At 39.1% G+C, this 23,483-nt stretch overlaps 1 protein-coding gene across 1 annotated transcript; it reads right to left on the reverse strand.

Moving 5' to 3' along the window:
* Positions 1-22,419: 22,419 nt before the first annotated feature.
* Positions 22,420-22,977, reverse strand: LOC138885090 (secreted RxLR effector protein 161-like). Its single transcript, XM_070165988.1, has one exon. The coding sequence runs from the start codon at positions 22,975-22,977 to the stop codon at positions 22,420-22,422; it is 558 nt and encodes a 185-aa protein (XP_070022089.1).
* Positions 22,978-23,483: the final 506 nt, after the last annotated feature.

Here is a 23,483-nt window from a genome sequence, read left to right on the forward strand (position 1 = left end):
TCCCTTATACACCTTTCTCGGGAGGTATAGTAAAGAAGGAGGTGTGACAGCTCTGGCGACTCTGCTGGGGATCGAACACAGAATCTCTAGTTCAGGGTTCAAAATTCTAGCTTAGATGAATTGTTATATTTGGCTTTATTTATTATCTGATTTTATTACATGTTTGGGCCTAATGTGCTAAATGTTGCTTTTTACCGCTTTGATATTATCTGAACTGTATATATAAACTGCTACGAAACCCCTATCTTCTCTCTCCCGAGGAGTGCACGCTAGTCGTGACTTCTTTCTGTTAGTGTCATATCCCAAATAGAACGAGGTTCAAACAAGTTGTAAAGCCGGATGATCTTTTGGTTACCGGTACGCAGCCCCCCCTCGGCTCGAGTTGTCCGCTCGGGTAAGCAAGGTCTAGAACAAGTAAACACAGATTTTTAAACCTAGTATAATAATACCTCATGCCGGATCCCTAGTAGGAACGTTTGTTTGCATCATGTGCATTTTGAGTTTGGAGACTCAACACACGGGTTGGGTCTGTCTAGGACAGGTGTACCTGAAATGAAAAGACCATCCTGATGCATCTTACTTGCTACTTGTGCATTTATTTGCTTCGGAGTCGTATGCTGACTGATTTTTGAATAATAGGAGAAAGTTGAAAAAGAGAGAATAGCAGTGTGAGGGATAAGTGAGATAATCACCTGTTTTGAAAAACCAATGTCCAAATGGTACTGAAACTCTGCCGAAATTTTGAAAAGAAAAAAAATGTTTTATTTTGGAAAAAAAAGAGAAAAGAAAAAAAAGTTGGTTTTTGTTTTAAAATTGCCCGAACTACGCCAATTTGATTCTCACAGGGTGTGGGATACGTAGGCAACCCTCATCGGGTCCAACTTCCCTTTTTGCAAAAATAGCCCAAAAGAACAAAAAATTTACTTTTATTTAAAAATAATTAGGGTGATGCCATTCTTGTCAAAAATAGCCGAATATCCCTAAAAGGGCGCTGGAAGGCTGCTTTTGCAAGAACAACCGCCTGTGGTCATTTTTCAAGGTTTTCGCCGGTTAGCCAACACAGCCTTAAAATCTTCGTCTTCGAGGTGCTGAAATGCCGTATTTGCAAAATCAGATTTTATTTTTAATTTGAAAAAAAGAAAAGAAAAAAAGGGTCAACATTGTCTTTGAGTCAAATGAGTCTTGATTTTTTTTACTTAATCACCCTAGTAAATGTGCAGAATGAGCACGAGTCCAAGTTTGCCGATAATAATTAGGAACAAGATCCCTTTGGAGTTGCATATGTGGTGGGAGGATCTGGGAAAAACGGAGCAAGATAAGGTCAGTCTACATTTGGGAGGTCTCACCGGGTTGTTAAAGATCAGACCTAGAGGAGATATCATAAAGACTTTGGTTACATTTTGGAACCCGACCCATAACGTATTTCACTTCTCGGATTTTGAACTCACCCCAACCTTGGAAGAGATAGCAGGTTATATGGAAAGTACTGAACGCTGAGGCATAAGTATCTGATCGCTCCAAGAGCCGTTAACTCTCACAAATTCATGGATTTGCTAAAGATAAGCAAGGGAGTCCCGTACTCCAAGTTGAAGGTTGGTTTTTCCACTCTACGTTTTATATACCAGAGGTACGGGCATGTAGGAGGGTTCAACAATATGGAAAGTGGGGTTTGTAGCATAGGGAACCGAACAAAATGGGATGAGCATAGGCGTTTCGCCTTCATGGTAGCTTACTTAGGCCTTGTGGTGTTTCCCCAAAAAGATGAGAATATCGATTTGTGGGTGGCTGGAGTCGTCAAGGTCCTGATTACCAATGCCAAGAGCACTTTTGCCCCTATGATAGTGTCTGAGATATAACGAGCTCTCACAGCTTGTAAAGCTGGGGCAGATTTCTTCGAGGGATGCAATTTGCTATTACAGATGTGGATGATAGAACACCTGTGTCATTACCCTCAGTATATGAGTTACGGATCCATAGAGAAAAGTTGCATTGAAGAGTTTGACACAAGGATTTCAGGGTTCAAGCTGCCAGAGGGGTTTGGAGATTGGGTATCCCGCCTTCATTCCATCACTGCGAGACAAATAGAATGTACACTGGGTTGGCTTCCTATTGAAGAAATTGTGTATATGCCCGTCACTGGTCCTTACTTCCTCCTAATGGGTCTGCGAGGTATTCAGCCCTACACTCCTTACCGGGTGATGAGATAGTTGGGAAGGTGTCAGGTGATGCACCCAGATGAAGATCTTGGTGTTTATGCGATCGAGGTTAGTTCCGACGGCCAATTTCATGAAGAAACAGTTCGCTCTATTTGGAATGAATGCCAGTATTTGACGGTAACACTTGAGTGCGTGACCTATCTAGAGGAAAGGTCTCACCCGCCTATCTTGCCTAGTATAGAAAGAAAAACACTATGAGGGCCGAACCAGAAAGACCATCCAAAAAGCCTCATTCAGGAATTCGTCGAGGCGTCGCAAGAATAGTGGACTTGGTTGGCCAAGGAGAATGAGTACAGGGCCACAATCAGAAAGTTGGAAAGACAAGTCAAAGAACTTCAATTCGAGAATAGCTTGCAAGCCGCGGCGGACGAAGGTGAAAAGAAAAAGCCAGCCAAAGAAAACGAGGCCCTTCGAGCCCAAATTCAGAAAATGAAAGTAGGGGTAGAAAACCCCGCCCTAAGTGCAAAAGATAAAAAACTTATAGATAACCTGAGGCAGAAAGTGGGCGAATATAGTTTTGATCTCAACAAAGCAGAAAATGAACTAGCCAGGGCTCGAAAGCAATTGGATAAGAACGCGGATGAACGAGCATGCCTGATTAAGCAATTGAAAGAAAAGTACGACAATGAGGTTGCAGGGTTAAAACAGAAGGTCATTACCACGGAGAACAAAATGATCAAACAGGCAAAAGATTTCAAGGCTGAAAGAGAACATTGTTATACAACATTAGCACAATTATAAATAGATTTGCAACAACTTCAGGAGTAGAATCATGTGCCCGAGCAAACTTTGGAAGCCAGGGCCCAGCAGATTGGGCGTTTGTTGCAAGAAAAACGTGTCATAAGAGAGAGAATTAGAACCATTGCTGATTACATTATTGTGAAGTACCAAGCCTGTGAGGATATGACTCGCACCACCTTCTTCGCGGCAGTGATGGCATTTGTTAAACAGATAATGAGTGACTTGGATAGACTTCAAAAGGATCTTTCATATAGGCCCGCGGCAAGACCGAATGATGTCCCGCGGGCACCAGGAGCATTAATGTATTCATGATTTTCATTTGAGTCTGTATTTTCTTTTTCGCTAGAGTCTGTCAGTTGTTTTCAAGTCTGTATTTTCTTTTGTTGGATTATGATAGTTTATTTTTGGAGTCTGTATTGCGTCTTTTCATCAGAGTCTGTTAGTTGCTTTTGGAATCTATTAGTTTTGAGTCTTTATAATCAAAACTTTTTCTTTTTATGAAAATTGAAAATCCCAAAATATTTTGTTATTTATTTCTCCAAAACTATGCTCAGTCTGATTCATGCAGGGTCATGATACGTAGGCAATCTCTATAGGAATAGACCATAACCCAAAAGAAAGAAAAGAGTGATAAGTAAAAATATGAAGAAAAGAAAAGGAGAGAAAAAATAAGTGCGAAAAGAAAAGGAAGAGAGAAAAAGAAATTGTGAGAAGGAAACAATGACAAAACAAGAGAAGGAAATGAGAGAGTAAAAAGGAAATCAATCAAATGAAGGAAAAGAAAGAAAAAGATAAAAAGAGAGAAAAGAAAAAGAGAATAGAAAAAGAGAGAGAAAAGAGAAGTTGCAAATGGAAATAATAAAAAGTCGGAATGACGCAAGAAACCGATCAAATGTATAATAGAAACGGTTAACTGCTTAGGTGCATTCACTCCTCAAATATGTGGTTGCCTATCTGTTAAAGCCCTAATCGCTAACAAGTTTGTTATTGATGAGATTCCAGTCAGGCAGGTGGTTAGTTTGATTGGTATTTTGGCAACTCACTCCTACAACACCCGGTCCAAAAACAAGCTGAACATGGCCAACCAGGAACTTGAGGCAAGTATTGTCGATCCGTCAAAAGAGGTAGAGAATTAGAGGTTAATCTGAAAGATGAGTTGTATAAGCTGAAGCAGCAGATGGCTGAAATGTACAAGCATGGGCAAAAGGGCACCCACCGCCAGTTTACCCCACCAACCCTGCTTTTATCCCGCCATTGGCTCAAACCCAGGAACCTCCCACTGTGAACTCATCTCCGGCCTTTCCCCTCTACCAACAGTGCTATGGCACCACTTCCCATACATCACAATCTCCACCACTCAAACAAGTCCCGCACCCTTCTCCACCAGTCACTCCTATTTTTGTGGCACCTCCACCCGCTGCATTACATCGATCCTCCAGTGAGCCTATGTTCTAGACTCACGACAATTAGTATTACCCCCCGGAGCCCACTTTCAAGGTTCCCAAATCCTATTCCTACACTCCTCATTTTGACCTCCCTGTGGAAACTGAAAAACCATCTAAAATCCCGAACAGGATTAGATGTTCAGGAAAGTTAAAAGCCTGGAACAGTCATTCAGGGACATGCGAGGCTTGGGAGGTCAAGTAAGTGTGGCTTACAAAGATCTATGTCTATTTCCAGATGTGTAATTGCCGGCAGGGTTTACGATGCCCAAGTTTGATTTGCATGATGGACACAGTGATCCAGTAGCGCATTTGAGGGATTTTTGTAGCAAGCTGAGGGGAGCTGGCGGGAAAGACGAGCTGCTAATGGCGTATTTCAGTCAGAGTCTGAGTGGATCATCACTAGAATGGTATACACGGCAGGATCATGGAAGATGGTACACATGTGATGATCTAGCCTAGGCATTTGCTTGCCACTTCCAATACAATCTCGAGATTATTCCGGATCGTCTGTCTTTGACAAAACTTGAGAAAAAGCACAATGAAAGTTTCAGGGAATATGGTTTTAGGTGGAGAGAGTAGGCAGCAAGGGTTTACTTTTCAATGAAAGAAAGTGAAATGGTGGATTATTTTCTGCAGGCCCTAGAACGTACTTATTACGGTCATCTAGTATTAGCTGTAGGCAAGTCCTTCAATGAAGTGGTAAAGATGGACAGTATGGTAGAAGAAGGGCTCAAGACAAACAAAATCATGAGTTACTCGGCTATAAAGGCAACTACCCAAGCCATTCAAAGCAGAACTGGGGGAGTAATTGGAAAGAAGAAGAAAGAGGATGTAGCAACGATTTATTCAGGAGCTTGGTTCGGACCCAGTGGTCCATCACATTACTATAACCAGCCTCGACCCCACCGGCAAACCTACCCTCATACCCCATATAGCCCACCACAACACTACTACCCACCACCAGTCCCCCATTTTTCTGTCCACCATGCCCAAACATATAGCCAACCTCCGACCTACGCACAATGGCGTGCGCCAGTCCCACAAAATACATACCCAGCTCCACAAAATGCCTATTCACCCCCAAGAGCCTATCAGAACCCTCCTGGATCAGGTTTCCGGCCCAACCAAGTATTTAAGAACGAGAGGTTTCAAAAGAAGAGAACTTTCACTCCATTTGGGAGAATCCTATACCAGTTTGTTCCACAGGTTGCGACAATTGGTTATGCAGAGCCCGATCGAGCCAAAACTGGAAAATCCTCCCCCGAGGAACCTTGATCATTCTGTGAGTTGCAAATATTGTTCTAGTGCTCTGGGGCACGATACAAAGAAGTGCTGGCAATTGAAAATAGCTACTCAAGAGCTCATTGTTACTAATCGGATTGTGGTCCAAGCTCCGGAGGCACCCAATGTCAACCAGAATCCATTGCTAGCCCATCTTGAGACAAATATGATTGAGATAATGCATAGGGGAGGGGAACCCAAGAAGCCTTCACAGACCGTCATGATGATTTGGGCCAGTAATGTCAGGCCGGTTGAAAAGCCAACAAGTGAGAAATCAGTGATCCGGTTGAGCGAGGCAAACAGTGAACCATCTACAGTAGCCAAAAAGGGGACCCCAAGTGATGTGGCAATAAAACAAGAAGTAGCCAAAGTGGTTGTGCCAGGAGTGGCGAACAAGCCTGTTGTAATTGTGGAAGGTGCCCACATAGACCCCGTTATTATCAAGCCGGTAACTCAATTACCGATAGTCAACAGCAGGGTGGTCCCGTGGAATTATGAACGAGTGACACTGACTTACAAGGGGAAAGAATTTAAATAAGAAGTTTGTGAGACCCATGGTTTGACTCGATCGGGGAGATGCTTTGCCCCCGAAAAATTAAGAAAAGCTAAATGCTCCAAAGACAACCCAGTTCTAGTAAAGAAAGCTGTGACCGAAGAAGAAGCAGAGGAATTCTTGAGAAAGATGAACGTGCAGGACTATTCCATTGTGGAGCAGTTGAGGAAGACACCGGCTCAGATCTCACTATTATCATTATTGATCCATTCAGATGAGCCCCGTCGAGCTTTGATGAAGATCCTGAATGAGGCCCATGTTCTTGACAAAATCTCAATAAACCACCTGGAAAAGATAGCTAACAAGCTATTTGAGGTAAAGAGAGTCACTTTTTCTGATGATGAGTTGCCCATGGAGGGCACTGAGCACAATAGAGCCCTCTATCTCACGGTAAAATGCGAAAATTCCATGGTTACCCGAGTACTGGTCGACAATGGTTCCAGTGCGAATATTTGCCCTCTCTCCACTTTGAACAAATTGAAGGTGGATGATGAAAGAATTTACAAGAATAGTATCTGCATTCGGGGATTCGACGGTGGAGGGAAATATTTAGTCGGGGACATAGTGCTTGAGCTTACAATAGGTCCTGTTGAATTTACCATGGAGTTCCAGGTGCTCGATGTGGCTATTTCTTACAATCTGCTGTTGGGTTGGCCCTGGATTCATACTGCAAAAGCGGTCCCGTCTACTCTGCATCAAATGTCCAAGTTTGAATGGGATAGACAGAAAATTGTTGTGCACGGAAAGGATAATTTGTGTGCCCATAGTTATGCCATTGTTCCGTTCATAGAGTTTGAAGAAGACAAGGGGACATAGGTTTATCAGGTTTTTGACACAGTATTGGTAGAGAAAATTCAAGAAGGGAAGTGCGTTCCAGCGCCGAGGGTAGCCGCTGCAACAGTCATGGTAGCCATTGAAATGTTGAAAAATGGTTTTGTATCAGGCAAGGGTTTGGGTGCATCTCTGCAAGGTATCGTACAGCCGGTGTCTCTCCCCAAAATCTTGGATACATTTGGTTTGGGGTTCAAGCCTATAGTTGCGGACATAAAAAGAGCCAGAAAGCTGAAACAGGGGGCATGGGTCCTCCCAAAGCCCATCCCACGTCTCTCCAGATCATTTGTCAGGCCTGGCGCCAAGAAACGCCCATCAACAACGGTTCCCAGTCCTGATAAGGAGTTACTTGAGAGGTTTGAGAAATTATTCGACGAGGTGAACATGGTGGTAGATGGAGAGGGTTCTAGCAAGGCAGATGTGCAATTTGTTGGGCCTGGTGCAAATATTAACAATTGGGAAGCTACTCCTCTCCCCACCAGGAAGGAGTTTTGGTAGTTTGCTTTGATTTCTTTCAGTTTATCTGGATTATTCCAGGGTTGTAATTCAGATTTTATGTTCCGTCCATTTGGATGTATAAACCTTTTTATCTTTTAATTTCAATGAAATGCAATTTCCCTTTCCTCATTCCTGACAATTTTATTTTTGTTTTCTTTTCTTCCTTGTACAACTCTTTTTATGCTGGTTTCAATAACATGACATGCATGAGGAATCTTCGGCCTAGTCTTAAAAGCTAATCAAATTCGGAAATAGTAATTCAAGAAATAGAGTGTGATAATGAATCAGAATACGACGGGGATGAGGCCTTTGAAGAGATTAGTAAAGAACTAAGCCATTTTGAAGAAAAAACCAAGGCCTAACCTGAGTGATACAAAAGCAATCAATTTAGGGGACCCAGACAATATCAGAGAAACTAAGATAAGTGTCCATCTTGAACCTCAACTCAGGGAGGAGATAATTAAAGCATTGGTTGAATACAAAGATATTTTTGCATGGTCATATGACGACATGCTAGGTTTAAGCACTGATTTGGTGGTTCACAAATTGCCCACTGACCCGGCATTCCCTCCCGTCAAGCAAAAGCTGAGGAAATTTAAAAATGATATGAGTGTGAAAATCAAAGAAGAGGTTACCAAGCAGTTTGATGCAAAAGTTATTTGGGTCACTCGGTATCCCACTTGGTTAGCCAATGTAGTACCTGCGCCAAAGAAGGATGGCAAGCAGAGTATGTGTTGATTATCGTGATCTCAATAGGGCGAGTCCCAAGGACAACTTTCCATTGCCAAATATCCACATTCTGATTCATAATTGTGCCAAACACGAGATTGGGTCTTTTGTGGATTGCGATGCGGGCTATCATCAAATCCTAATGGATGAGGAAGATGTAGAGAAGACAGCATTCATTATACCATAGGGAACATACTGCTATAGGGTCATGCCTTTTGGTTTGAAAAATACTGGGGCAACTTACATGAGGGCAATGACAACCATATTCCACGACATGATACACAGAGAGATCGAGGTCTATGTGGATGATGTAATCATAAAGTCCAGAAAGCAGTCTGATCATGTCAGAGATTTGAGAAAATTCTTCCAAAGGCTTCGCAGGTACAATCTTAAGCTCAATCTTGCAAAATGTGCATTTGGTGTGCCATCTGGAAAATTATTGGGATTCATAGTCAGCCGTCGAGGTATTGTATTAGACCCGTCAAATATCAAAGCTATCCAAGATTTGCCACCCCCAAGGAACATCACTGAGGTGATGAGTCTATTGGGGAGATTGAATTACATTAGCAGGTTTATTGCTCAGCTTACGACAACTTGTGAGCCTATCTTCAAACTGCTGAAGAAAGATGCCGCGGTCAAGTGGATAGATGATTGCCAGGAAGCATTTGATAAGATAAAAGGGTACTTGTCAAACCCGCCTGTGTTGGTGCCACTAGAACAGGGGAGACTTTTGATTCTGTATTTGACGGTCCTGGACAATTCCTTTGGTTGTGTATTGGGTCAGCATGACATCACCGGTAGGAAGGAGCAAGCCATCTATTATCTCAGCAAGAAGTTCACATCTTACAAGGTTAAGTACACTCACCTTGAGAGGACATGTCGCGCCTTAACTTGGGTAGCACAGAAGTTGAAGCACTATTTGTCCTCTTATACTACTTACCTCATCTCTTATTTGGATCCGTTAAAGTATATCTTTCAAAAGCCTATGCCTACAGGGAGGCTCGCAAAATGGCAGATCTTGCTCATAAAATTTGACATCGTCTTTGTGACTAGGACTGCGATAAAAGCCCAGGCATTGGCTGATCATTTGGCTGAGAACCCAGTGGATGAGGAATATGAGCCTTTGAAGACCTACTTCCCTGATGAAGAGGTCATGCACTTTGATGAGTGGGGACCAGTTGGGGAGCCAGGGTGGAAACTTTTCTTTGATAGAGCTGCTAACATGAAGGGCGTTGGGATAAGAGCCATACGTGTTTCTGAAACGGGGCATCACTACCTTGTTACCGCTCAACTTCGTTTCTACTGTACTAACAACATGGCTGAGTACGAGGCTTGCATCTTGGGTTTGATGTTGGATGCAGACATGGGTGTCCAGGAAGTCTTGGTCTTGGGAGACTCGGACCTTCTGTTGCACCAGATCCAAGGGGAATGAGAAATACTGGATTTAAAACTCATACCATATCGGCAATGTTTGCATGATCTTTGTCAGCGGTTTCGATCAGTAGAGTTCAGGCATATTCCAAGGATCCATAATGAGGTTGCCGATGCTTTGGCTACTCTGGCATCAATGTTACATCACCCAGATAAGGCTTATGTTGACTGTTTGCATATTCAGGTCCATGATCAGCATGTTTACTGTAATGTGGTGGAAGAAGAACTTGACGGTGAACCTTGGTTTCATGTTATCAAGGAGTATATCAGGATAGGGGTGTATCCAATACAAGCCATAAGTGATCAAAAGAGAACAATTCGGCATTTGGCAAGCGGATTTTTCTTTAGTAGAGGGGTTTTGTACAAAAGGACTCCAGATCTTGGACTGCTGAGATGCATAAATGCTAGGAAGGCCACAACTATTATGACCGAAGTACATTCTGGAGTCTGTGGACCGCACATGAGTGGGTACGTGTTGGAAAAGAAGATTCTCCGAGCAGGTTATTATTGGCTCACTATGGAGTGAGATTGTATCAGTTTCATGCGTAAATGTCATCAGTGCCAAGTGCATGGAGATTTGATTCATTCTCCACCATCTGAATTACACCCAATGTCTGCACCGTGACCTTTTGTTGCATGGGGCATGGATGTCATTGGGCCAATTGAGTCATCAACATTGAATGGGCACAGGTTCATTCTGGTGGCCATAGACTATTTCACCAAGTGGGTAGAGGCTAAACAAGTTTGTAACCAAGAAGGCGGTGGTTGATTTTGTAAACTCAAATATCATTTGCCGGTTTGGGATACCAAAGGTGATCATCACAGATAACGGGGCTAATCTCAATAGTCATCTGATGAAAGAGGTATGTCAGTAGTTCAATATTACACATCACAACTCTACCCCATACCGCGCTAAGGCGAATGGAGCAGTCGAGGCAGCCAACAAGAACATAAAGAAGATACTCCGAAAAATGGTGGAAGGTTCCAGGCAATGGTATGAGAAGCTGCCTTTTGCATTGTTGGGTTATCGCACTACTGTTTGCACTTCAGTAGGGGCAACTCTTTATTTGTTGGTATATGGCACGGAAGCAGTGATACCCGCGGAAGTTGAACTTCCATCCCTTCGGATTGTTGCAGAAGCCAAAATTGACGATGATGATTGGGTTAAAACCCGCCTAGAACAATTGAGTTTGATTGATGAGAAAAGATTAGCAGTAGTGTGTCATGGCCAGTTGTATCAACAAAGAATGGCAAGAGCATATAATAAGAAGGTGCGTCCACAGAAGTTTGAAGTGGGTCAGTTAGTATTGAAACGCATTCTTCCTCATCAGGCTGAAGCAAAATGCAAGTTTACCCCAAACTGGCAGGGGCCGTTCGTCGTAACAAGAGAGTTGTCCAATAGTGCTTTGTACTTAACAGATATAGAAGACAAATGTGTAGAAATGGCGATCAATTCCGATGCAATCAAGAGATATTATGTATGATTTCTTTGTTTAAATTGTATTTGTTTGTACTTGGCATGTTTTGAAGATTGGAATGACGAAGGCGTTTTGTTCTGCTATCTAAACACTTTATCCTTTGTTATCCCCTTGAGCCTTATTTATTTCCTTTCATACCCCTCTTTTAGAATCAGTAGCAAAGATAAAAAACGCAAGCGCAAAAGATGAGTAAAGAAAAAGAGAAAAGAAAAGAATGAAAAGAAAGAAAAGACTAAAAAGAGAAAGAAGAAGAAAAAAAAAGAAAAGAAAAGAGAAAGGAATGAAAAAAAAAGGAGAGAAAATAAAAGGAAAAAAACAAACAAAATAACAAAACAACAATGCAACAAAAAGAGAAAAAGAAGAAAGAAAGGAAAGAAGAGAAAGAGGAAGAACAAAAAAGAAAAATCATAACAACAAAGCAATTTCTACGACATGAACTATGTTCGACCTGATTCCTTTTAAAGGATATGTTGGCAGCCTCATGGTTCGGTCCCATCAAAACAAAACCCCAAAAGCCACAAGCAAAGAAACTGGGGCAAAAGTTGTGGTTGTTATAAAAAATCTGATTCCAAAAGCTGTAATTTTGAACCCATTTGAATTGTTTTGAGCCTTTGATACCCTTTCTTTCTAACCCTATCCAAAAGCCCACATTACGGTCCAAAGGAAGACCTTCCGATCATTCTTCGGGAAATGCCAAGTCAAGCAAGTGGAGGTGATTCATATCAAGGGCAACACTCTGGTCCAAGCAAAAAATATTGAAAATGAGAGAGTCTTATTGGTAAAAACCCTCATGGGCACCATAAGGCGACGGGAGCTGACAGAAATAAAAAATGAGAGTCTTGTTAGTAAAAACCCACGGGAACCGTAAGGCAAAGTGAGTTGAGAGATAAACAAATAGGAGAGGCTTGTTGGTGAAAACCATTCAGGGCACCGCAGGCCGAACAAGGTCAAGGTTTTGGTGAAGAAGTCAGGTTATGGGAATTTTTGGGCAACAAAGTATGGCTGGTTCTACTCAGATAAGATTATTTTCTTTCTCTCTTTCACCAGTCATCCGGTTTTGGATTCTTCTTATCCTTAACTCGCAAAGTCACTGCGTTTCATTTTCTTTTGGGTTTTATTTCTCTAAAATGTTTCAATGTCGATTTTGATTGAGAAAGAAAGAAAGTGTTTCAAAGCTCACTACCAACTTCCAAAATTGCGAAGCATAATTTGTCCAGAACATACCAAAGACAACATGATGTAAAGCGGGATATAAGAAATCACTAGAAGTTTCATCGGTGAAATACTTTGGCAATTTCAGGGGAGATGCAAAGGTCAGAGAAAGGGATCAGAGGTGTAAAACAACCACATAGGTATAGAACACTCGGGTCGTCAAAGGTCATAGAGTTTGAAAGTCAGATAGAAAGTCAAGAAGATCAGAGCCAGTTCGGGAAAGCAAGTCGAAACGAAACATGGTAGTGGAGAGACCTTCAGCAAGGATTCCATCAACTAACCACCATTTTAAACTGACAAGATTTTTCTTTGATTGAAACAGGGGCAAAAAATTTCGTTTGTTTCGGAGGAACTCTCCGTAAGGGAAGAGCAAGCACTAATCAGGTTTGACCATAAACTCTTAGGACCCTCATGGATAATGGAATTTAGTCTTAAGTGTTCAGGACCCTCCTAGATAATGGGATTTAGTTCTAAGACCTTCATAGAAAATAAGATTTAGCGTAAGTTTTACCTTTAGGAAATAGGATTTAGTTTTGAAGTTGTCACTCTTAAGGTGAGATTTATTTTGAAATTTTCAGGACCCTCCTGAAAAATGGGACCTAATTTAAAAATCGAAACAATTATAAGTAGCAAAATCTAGCATAAATATACCCCAAGGAATATAAGTTGGTTTCAAAGTTTGCATGTGTAAGATAGAATTCAATTAGGAGTTTTCAGGACCCTCCTGGAGAATGGGATGTAGCTTTAATACTTTCTTAGATAACAAGATTTAGCGGAAGTAACACCTTTAGAAGATAGAACTTAGATTTAAAATTGTCGTTTAGTTAAGAGTTGTCAGGACCCTCCTAGATAATGGGGAGTAATTTAAGACCCTCTTAGATAACAAGATTTAGCAGAAGTCATACCTTTAAAAGATATAGCTTAGATTTAAAATTGTTGTTTAGTCTAGAGTTGTCAGGACCCTCTTGGATAATGGGACCTAGCTTTCAAATTCGTAGTAAAATTTGGTAACATGATTCAGTTTAACACTCACATATGTGCCCAGCTACCAGACTGGGCAGAAAATTTTTGTTGTTTTGTCTATTTTTGTTGAAATCAAGTATCCACTTGGAGAACAGGGAGAATACATTTCAAGTTCAGCAATCAGGAGCCCGCCTGGAGAGCAGGGAATACATTCAAGTTTAGCAGTCAAGAGCCCACCTGAAAAGTGGGGAATATAGTTCAAGTCAGCAATCAGGAGCCCACCTGGAGAACAAGGGAGTATAACTTAAGTTTTAGCTTTCAAGTTCTTATTGATATTTGGTAATATGGTTCGTTTTACACTTACATATGTGCCCGGATACCCAAACTGGGGCAGAAAATTTTCTTTGTTTTTGTCTATTTTGTTGAAGTCAGGAGCCCGCCTGAAGAGCATGGGAATACATTTTAAGTTAGCAGTCAGGAGCCCGCCTAGAGAGCAGGGAATACATTCAAGTTTAGCAATCAGGAGCCCGCCTGGAAAAGCATGGGATTATAATTCGAGCGCAACAGTGAGGAGCCCGCCTGGAGAGTAGGGAATACATTCAAGTTCAGCAGTCAGGTGTCCACCTGGAGAAAGGGGCAGCATCCCAAAACACACTTCAGTAGTCAGGCATCCACCTGGAGAAAGGGAAAACATCTCAGATTACAATTCAAGGCGGCAACAAAGGGATTTCACCGAGAGAATACAAGTCAACAAGGCAACAAGAACCACAAAAAGCAAGTTTGAATATATAGATAGGATCTCTTGTAAACTCATAGAGCATAGTCTAGTCTAAGTTTCTTTTATTTTTGACATGGTGCAATGAGGGGATTCAGTAAGCAGTAGCAGCAACAGTGAAATGACAGCTTCATGGTAGTCCCAGCTACCAGACATTCCTGAACTACACTGACCTGATTCCTTTTTAGCCAAGGATATGTAGGTAACCTCAGAAGTAGGGTGCGGTCAACTCTTTCAAAAATGCTTCCCATGGAGTATTCAAACAGACAAAAATTGCTTGTATCCGCTCACTTTATCTTTGCAGGAAAATTCTTCATATTTTCGAGCAAAGAAGGGCAGCTGTGAGCACGTGATTTTCTCCCTATATGAATTACTCCCATAAATTCAAGAAAAATAAATTTTTCCCATTATTCGCAAATTCGTGGATTTTTATTAATTGTTTGCATTTTTCTTGCATGTTTAAGTTTTGTTTAAATAATGAAAAATACAAAAAATATGTTGCATTTGCATTTAGGATTTAATTTTACATTTTTCAGATTAATTAGCAAATTAGTTGTTTTAAGAAATGGAAAAATCACAAAAAATAACTTATTTTTGCACTTTTTAATTTTAGTTTTGAATTTTGGTAGATTTTTCTTAAATTTGGTTTTTAATTAGATATGATAATTAGTATTTAGGTTTAATTAGTATTTTTGATAGGTTAATTTAGTTTTAGGATTTAATTTTAATTATGAAAAAAGAAAAGAAAAGAAAAGAAAAGAAAAGAATTTTGAAGAAAAATGAATTGATAAGAAAAAGAAAGAATTGAGAGGAGCTGATTTTGGGCCATTTATGTTAATTCTCTTAGCCCAGTGCATAACCCGTCCAGTTCAGCCTGTGTTCCGCTCCAATTCCCGATCCAACCTTACTTCCCAACCAAACGACGTCGTTCATAAAGTAATAGATCTGGGCCGTTAATTTCTTTCAATCTAATGGCCAAGGAATGCCCCCCTTTTTTGATATACATGTCCGAAACTCACAGAGAAACCTCATATCTCTGTACTTCGACTCCTTCATCCCTAACCCTAAGACCCGCCGCCCTGAAATTCTTCACCATTTCCGTCCGGCGGCGAGTCTCCAAACTCAGCTAAATTTTGACCATATAATCCTCGTTGCTTCCTCATTCCAAATCCCTCATTAGTTTTCTACAAAAATCACCCAGTCCTCGCGAATTCCAAATCTCGGAAGGCAGAAAATTCGAGTTGTTCTATCTTCCCTGATTTTTTTGTGTTTCTCCTTTATTTGCTTCTTTTTGGTAATATCACGTGGGATTAGCTATTTATTCAGTCAATTTCAAGGCATGTCATGGCAGCCAGCTTTTGGTCAAGCAACCCGCGTTTCGAGCTTCTGTTCATCTCACTTCAAGGTAGATGTTGAGGATTGTAATATGAAGCACTAGTCGTTGAAGAAATTCCGGTTAGTGCTCATGTTACAATTCTTGTCATTCACCGAAAACTCCTATCAGTCATCGATCTCTCTGAGTCATCGATCCTTTTGGAAGACCCTGGTATATTGCTCTCCTTTTTGTTTATTTTAATTTTCGTTTTTCTCTTCTTTTGTTGTTCGTCATCCTAGTTTGGTTTCAGTCACATTAGCTCTTGGTTGATTAAGTCAGAATCAATAGTTTAGTACATAGATTATTCGTTCATGTTACTTGTTTTCCTTTTCCTTTTTCTGTTTTATTCGTTCATGGCTTTGGTAGTGTTGAAGGTTTTTGTGAAGTTGCGTTGGTTTTAAAATACATGTGGGCTATGTAAAGCAGAAGCCCAAAGTGGGGAAGGGAAATTCTGTTAACCAACCCATTATTTAAGAATGGATGTGGGGTATTTGGATCCATTTTTGTTTTTCAAAGGGTAAATAATGGAGGTTTAAAAGGGTGTTTGGGGAAATTGGGGTATGGAATCTTTAGTAACTGCTGTGAGAAGCTTCTAAGAAAGGGGAGTGGGGATTAAACTAAAAATCTGAGTCTTACACTAAGGGCACAGTAGCAAAAACAAAAATTAGAAAAGGATTAAAAATAAAGTCTAAAATCTTTATGCTGCCCTAACATCCCTCTATAAAAGCCACATTTGCTGAAATCTTTGAGGGGATCAGATTTAGAAAAAAGCAAAAACGGCTCGAAAATACTGAAAGTTACTGCTCCATTAAAATCTTTTGCAATTCTTGAAGTTTTTCGTTTTCTGAAGGCTATTCTGATTTATCTGGGCTGAAAAGTGGTTTGGATTAAGAGTTGTGGCTTGTTTCTGTTGCTACTAATCTATTACTGTTGCTTCCTCTTAAGTTTCAAGCTAATTTTGGTATCTTTTGATGTTATTCATGTATATTTCTGCATTCCACCTAAATGTAAAGCTTGATTGGGAATCAAAAAATGAAAATCCGGAGCTTTGAGTTGTATTCACCCTTAGTGGGATTCATAGTCTAGCTTACTTGTCTACTTTGTTTTTGTTTAGAAAATTTCATTTACTGCCTTTCAAACTATGGATATGTGATCAAAGACTAAGCCTTTGAATATCATATGCCATGGTAGCTTGGTCGGATGTCCATCTTAGTATAGCCCTTTATATGTAGTCATTTGCACTACTTGTTTGTTTTAAGGTCAATATCTGGACTGGTTTAAATGCAGTCGATTTGAGGTCCTGTTTTTAGGCTGTTAAACATGTACTGTTAAATGTCTGCTTCCTTAGAGCAAAGATCAAGGCGTGCCTCATTATTTTTCTTTAAAACTAGTTTAAATCAGTTTCATGTTTAGCTTAGTTCTTCTTTCAGAATCTGAGTTTTGTATCACATCTTTCTAGTGCGTTGTCCTGTAGAATTCAAGCGAGGCATTTGTGTTCTTAAAAAACTGTGATTCAAACAATGAATTTACGGTTTGACAAGTCACAAAACCTGATAAATTATGTGGGAATTGCATTGTCATTGGCAGGATCACGATTAGGATTCGAATTTCATGTAATATGTTGATAATATAGCTTGTTCAAAATTGGGATGTGAATTCTTATTATTATTCCGTGTCCAGTTAGTTTTTCAGACAAGTAATGATCATTTAAGGTTGCCCTTTAAACAAATAACTAGTCTAATATGATTGTTGCATTTTCATGGCAAAGTTGGCTCAAAAGGATTGACTTCCTGTGTTGAAGTGTGGACTCGAACTAAAGACCCCATCGCTTGCTGAAGCTGGTCTTTGTTCAATTTGGGCTCTCTCTTGGGCCCGACCTGGACTGATGCTAATTTGTAATTCAGAATGGCCTTACATCTGTGGGCTACTAGGCTCCACGCTGGGCCCAAATTTTGACTTCAAACCATTAGCTCCTTTCTTTTATAAAAAATACATTCTGTTAGCTTGAACCATAGTAGGATCCTTGCCCATTAATGTTTGGGTAATTGAGATTCTATATTTAGTGGGGGTGAGCCATACTAGATAATAAATAGTTCATAGCCCTCCAAATATAGTTTGAATTCCCTTTTAAATTAGAATTGAAGCGCGCCATGCCGAACAAAATGACAATTGCATGGCCCTCGTTTAATTAATTTTAATTTTTTAGAATTCGAGGCGTGACATTTAGTTAAACTTCCATGGCCCTCACAAACTTGAAAGTGCGTAGTTGTTTTAGGCGCGTAATTTAAATTAATTTCCTTAAACTCGGGTGCGCATTTATGTGACCTAAATCCAAATCTCAACAACGTTATATAAAATGTGTCGTGAACTGCAGGTGCATTTATGTGACGTGCTTTAAGACGCATTTTATGTGATGTTGAATCTTCCTAAAAATATGTAAATAAAAGCGGTTACAAAGTTAACACTGAACCATAGACTAAAATATGTACTAAAATCAGATAATAGGACAATTATAACAGTTGAGCGACCGTGGTAGAACCACGGAATACGGAAATGCCTAACACCTTCTCCCGGATTAACAGAATTCCTTGCCCGTATTTCTGTGCTCGCAGACTGTAATACAGAGTCAATCTTTTCCTCGATTCGGGATTTGAACCGGTGACTTGGGACACCATAAAATTATTCCAAGTGGCGATTCTGAATTTTTAAATAAATATCCCGTTTCGATTGTCACTTTAATTGGAAAAAACTCCCTTATACACCCTTCTCGGTGGGTGTAGTAAAAAAGGAGGTGTTACAGCACCTGTAGCCTCCCAACCGCTGGTTCGGTTATGACAGCAACTATAAACTTCAGGTGCCAAACTCAACTCCAAATTCTCCTGTCAACCATCCGAAATCACCCTGAGGCCCTCGGGACCTCAACCAAAAGCACGAACAAGTCATATACAGCTATCCAAACTTATACCAATCTTAAAAACACCTTAAACAATATCGAATCAACCAAATAACATCAGATTCAAGCCTAAGGTTCCAAAAATCTTCTGAATTTTGCTTTTGATCAAAAAGTCTATCAAATCACGTCCGAATGACCTGAAATTTTGCACACACATCCCAAATGACACAACGAACGTATTGCAACTCCCGAAATTCCATTCTGAGCCCTATATTAAAATCTCACCTACCAACCGCCAAAATTCCAGTTTCGCCATTTAAAGCCTAAATCCACTCCGGACCTCCAAAACACATTCCGATCACACTCCTAAGTCCCAAATCACCTCCCGAAACTATCCGAACTATCAGAATTTCCATCCGAGCCCTTTTTCACATAAGTCAATATTCGGTTGACTTTTCCAACTTAAGCTTACTTAAAAGAGACTAAGTACCTCAAACCTTACTAAAACCTCTCCATACCCGAGCCAACCAACCCGATAATATATAATACAACTGAACAAGACAATAAGAAGCAGAAATGGGGGAAACAGAGCGGTAACTCATGAAACTACCGGTCGAGTCGTTACACACGACTTAGTCGACCTCTTGTCATTCGTTTCAGCACTAATCCATATGTGGTCAGATTTTGACCCATACACATCTCTTACCAGATTTTGTTTTCATTATATTCTAAGCATGTATACGATCAAAATCGATGAGTATGATTTGAAGGCTTAAATCGGGCTATAGATTCGAGTTTGAGAGACTCGAAGTGGGTGTTGTGGTTGGCTAAGGAACACCGACCTCGGGAAAGCTTATCGAGTGCCTGGCACGGGCCGCATCGAGGGCAACATAATCTCGAGACCAATCAAGAATGAGCGGGAATTTCTCAGGAACACATGGGTCTGGGCATTAATTATAGGATAGGGGTTGTACGAAATGGTACAGATCCGTACTAAGCCATTATACACCTGTACCAATAGAATCTTTTACTTTTATGAGCAAGGTACTATATTGGGGTTTTCTCTTCCTATATAAAGGAGATCCTAATCATTTTGTAAAGGGATCAGATCATTCATTGCAATAGAATATTTTTATTCTTCTTGTTTAACGTGCTCTCCAACTGTTCTTCAGCTTATTTACCTTTATTTTATTGTTCATACTTTATTACTCTTAGCTGACCTCGAGGTCCCTGGATAATCGAGCTCGAGGCCCCCTACTGCCTTAACAACATTGATTCGGTTCTTTATTTCTTCTTATTTAAGATGAATATTACGTAAATAATCACTAGTATTAGAATATATCACATATCTTTAAAATCACAAAATATCTTTAATTGTTAAAGCTCATTTTTTAAGGTAAACAAAGCAGTACATTTTTATCAGTGCTCCTCCTTCTAGCTACTATATATGTACTCTTTCTCGCCACTTTCTTGTAAGTAATCTTTTTCTTTTTCCTTTTTTCTTTTTAGGTTTCAATTGTTTTCTATATCATATATTTAGCAACTATTCCTCATCGATTTTCAATCTTGTCTTTTACAATCATTTTTTTATTTTTTATTTTCCTTTGGTCTTCAATTGTTGGTAAGTCTATCACTTACAGTAAATTAAATGGATTTTAGCAAACTTATTAGTTTTTGTACAACACAATACGTCAAACCAAATAAGAGAAATATTTATTAAAAGAGAACAATAAAATAGTATAGTCTAATAGTAATATAATATAGTATAAAACGACACATTTGACCACAATCCGAACAAACTTAGAGTACCTCTTGAATCAAGAAAATAATGAGCAACGTAAAGCAAAATGTTACTAATCTATTACCATAATCGTTCAGCTTTTCTGTCATAAATTTAAGCCTTTGCCATTTCATAACCAACAATACGGAATAGTCATAAGGACTATTATGTTATCTAATACTAATATAGACTTTTTGAGGAAAAGTTGAAGAAAATTTAAGAGAATATAGAAAAGTCCAAACTTGGTCATTCTCCTGGATTATGTGTTTATACCAGTGGAAGAGCAATAATGTTGCTCAAAATGGAAAAGGAAACAAAATCAAGTAGTAGTTAGTAGTAGTTAGTGTTAGAACATGTGCAGCGGAAGCAAGTATACAAATCAGGCATCAAATACATATAAGCTAGACAATGCTATAATTACTAAATTAGAAGCACTAACCTTTTGAAATCATTGCACAAATCCTCCACACAACAAGAATTCAGGGCTGCAATCTTCTGCTATGATCCTAGTAAGACCTTGGACGAATTTGCTTTGAGTGGGCAAGACCAATACAACTCTAAAGGTGAGTTAGTGGGTGAAAAAAGTCTTACTTACAGCTTGTTTGGATGGTTGTTACCTATCGTACTGTATCGTATTATTATTTTAAATACAATGTATGTTTTGATTGATATTTAAATTTCATTGTATCGTCGTTAAATTCATCGTTACGTAACGATGAAAAGTGCCACTTTATGGAACAACGAATTTGGTGTCGTGGCGTCGTGTCCTTGCTTTTTTCTCTCATATTGCCTTCCTATTGTTAAATAATCATATTTTATTCTTTATCCTGCTTTTTTATATAATAATTCTATTCCATATTCTATTTTTTCTTAGTAATATTGTAAGTTTATTCTTCATATTGTTGGTGAGTGACATCATAAAACAACAACAAGCGATACAATCTATCCAAACATTATATTCATCAAACAATACAATACAATATAATATAATACGGTATAATACGAAACGATACATTATCAAACAACATATAACAACTATCCAAACAAGCTGTTAAGTAGACATGTTTTTAGCCAAAAATAAGGCTCCAAAAGTATGTAGGATTTTACTTTCTAACTCTACCAGATGACTTTTCTTCCAAGTCACTTATTACCCAAGTCAGTCCAGATTTGTACTAGGTATAGCAGGGACCACAGAGATAATAAGAAGCTACTAATTATAGTATTAATTCGAAATTTACATGAATTAATTTATACTATAATTAATTGTAGTTTATTCCACTAAAAGACTGCAATTGAACTCCTCAATATGAATTTCGAAAATTCACTAATACTTATTTTAATTCTCCATGTTAAGATCCCATATACCAGTTAATTAAATTAAATCACTGAAAATTTAATTTAATCAACTAATTAAATCCTTTATAATTCCTCTTAAACAATTTCATGTGACGGATACAAAATTCACCGGCCGGATTTTCACATAAAAACTTATAAGCTTACATAAACGGGTATCATCAAACTCAAAACGAGTCATGGATTCTATCAACTAATTATCATTTCACAAATGCTATTTGTTATTGTCCAATCTATTAGGCATGCACTAACTCTAAATAGAGTTGTACCTTTTGATAAATCAAAACAATAAATAAATCATATTGATCATAATAATTATATCAAGATTAGGAGTATAAGTTCATTTTTCTCTACTTCGTCCGTTCAATATACACTAAGTATACTAGCACAAGAAGTCGGAGTAAAACCACTCGCATAATCAAGACAAATTATACTATAATCTTGTGCTACAATCATCAAGATAGTTTGCCCAATAATATCTTCGATTGTGAACATAGTTTATTAATTATGAGAACCGACAATTTAATTTTCTGTGCATGAGCTAAGACTCCATACACTAAATTGACTACTACATAACTAAAAGAACACACATGTAATAAATGATCTATTTAAAATATTACTTTATTGAATTGAATAAACTAAATAAACGATTGTTCCATAAAGAATAAAACAAAATACTATGTCTAAATTGCATGGTTAATAGTATATCCCAACAATCTCCCACTTAGACTCATAACCATGTGTCTACGACTCTAATACTCATTCCTTCTACATGCTTGTCAAAAATCTTCTATGGCAAGCTATTTATAAACGGGTCTGCTAAATTGTCCTCTGACGCAATCTTCAACACTCTTGCATCACCTCTCTAAGTTATGTCCCGAATTAAGTGATATTTACACTCAATATGATTACTCCTTTTATGGCTTCTTGGTTCCTTCGGGTTTGAAACGGCACCATTATTGTCACAATAAAGTACAATCGGTGCTTGAACAGAAGGAACTACATTAAGCCCTTTTAGAAAATTTCCGAGCCAAACATTCTCTATAACTGCCTCAGATGCAACCACATATTCGGCTTCCATGGTGGAATCAACAACACATGATGGCTTGATGCTCCTCCAACTTATAGCTCCACCTCCTAGGGTAAAAACATATCCTGAGGTAGATTTTCTAGAGTATCTATCTGAATGGAAATCTGAATTAGTATAGCCAATGGGTGCAAGATCACCTGAGTGATAAACCAACATGTAATCCCTAGTCATGTTCAAGTACTTGATTATATGTTTAACGGAAGTCCAGTGTTCCCATCCATTATTAGACTGAAATCTACTAACCATGCCAACATCAAAGCAGATATCAAGTCTAGTACATAGCATATTATACATGAGACTCCCTATAGCAGAAGCATAAGGGACTTCCTTCATTTTTTCATTTCATCAGTCATTTTTGGGAACTGATCTTTCGACAGAGAGATTCTATATCTGAAAGGGAGAAAGCCTTTCTTGGAATCTTGCATGCTAAACCTGGTGAGAATAATATCAATATAAAGCGCTTGGGATAAGGCTAATATCCTTCGTTTGCGATCTCGCATAAGCTTGATCCCAAGGATATGTGCCACCTGTCCCAAGTCTTTCATGTCGAAACACGAAGACAACCATTTCTTTACTGAATTCAACATGCTCACATTATTTCCTACGAGAAAAATATCACCCACGTACAAAGTTAAAAATGTAACTTTATCTCCATCCCACTTCTTATAAATATATGAGTCATTTTCACATTGATCAAAACCGAAGGTTTTAATCGATGCGTTAAAACAAGTATTCCATGCTCTAGAAGCTTGTTTCAATCCATAAATGGATTTCTTTAATTTACACAACATGTGCTCATTTCCACTTTTTATGAAACCAACTGGTTGTGACATATAGAT

Source organism: Nicotiana sylvestris, chromosome 2 (assembly GCF_000393655.2).
Source record: "Nicotiana sylvestris chromosome 2, ASM39365v2, whole genome shotgun sequence".
NCBI lineage: Eukaryota > Viridiplantae > Streptophyta > Magnoliopsida > Solanales > Solanaceae > Nicotiana > Nicotiana sylvestris.

What these genes read in the sequence shown, in the direction of transcription:
- LOC138885090 (XM_070165988.1), bottom strand. Translation starts at nt 22,977, where the DNA reads ATGAAGGAAGTCCCTTATGCTTCTGCTATAGGGAGTCTCATGTATAAT.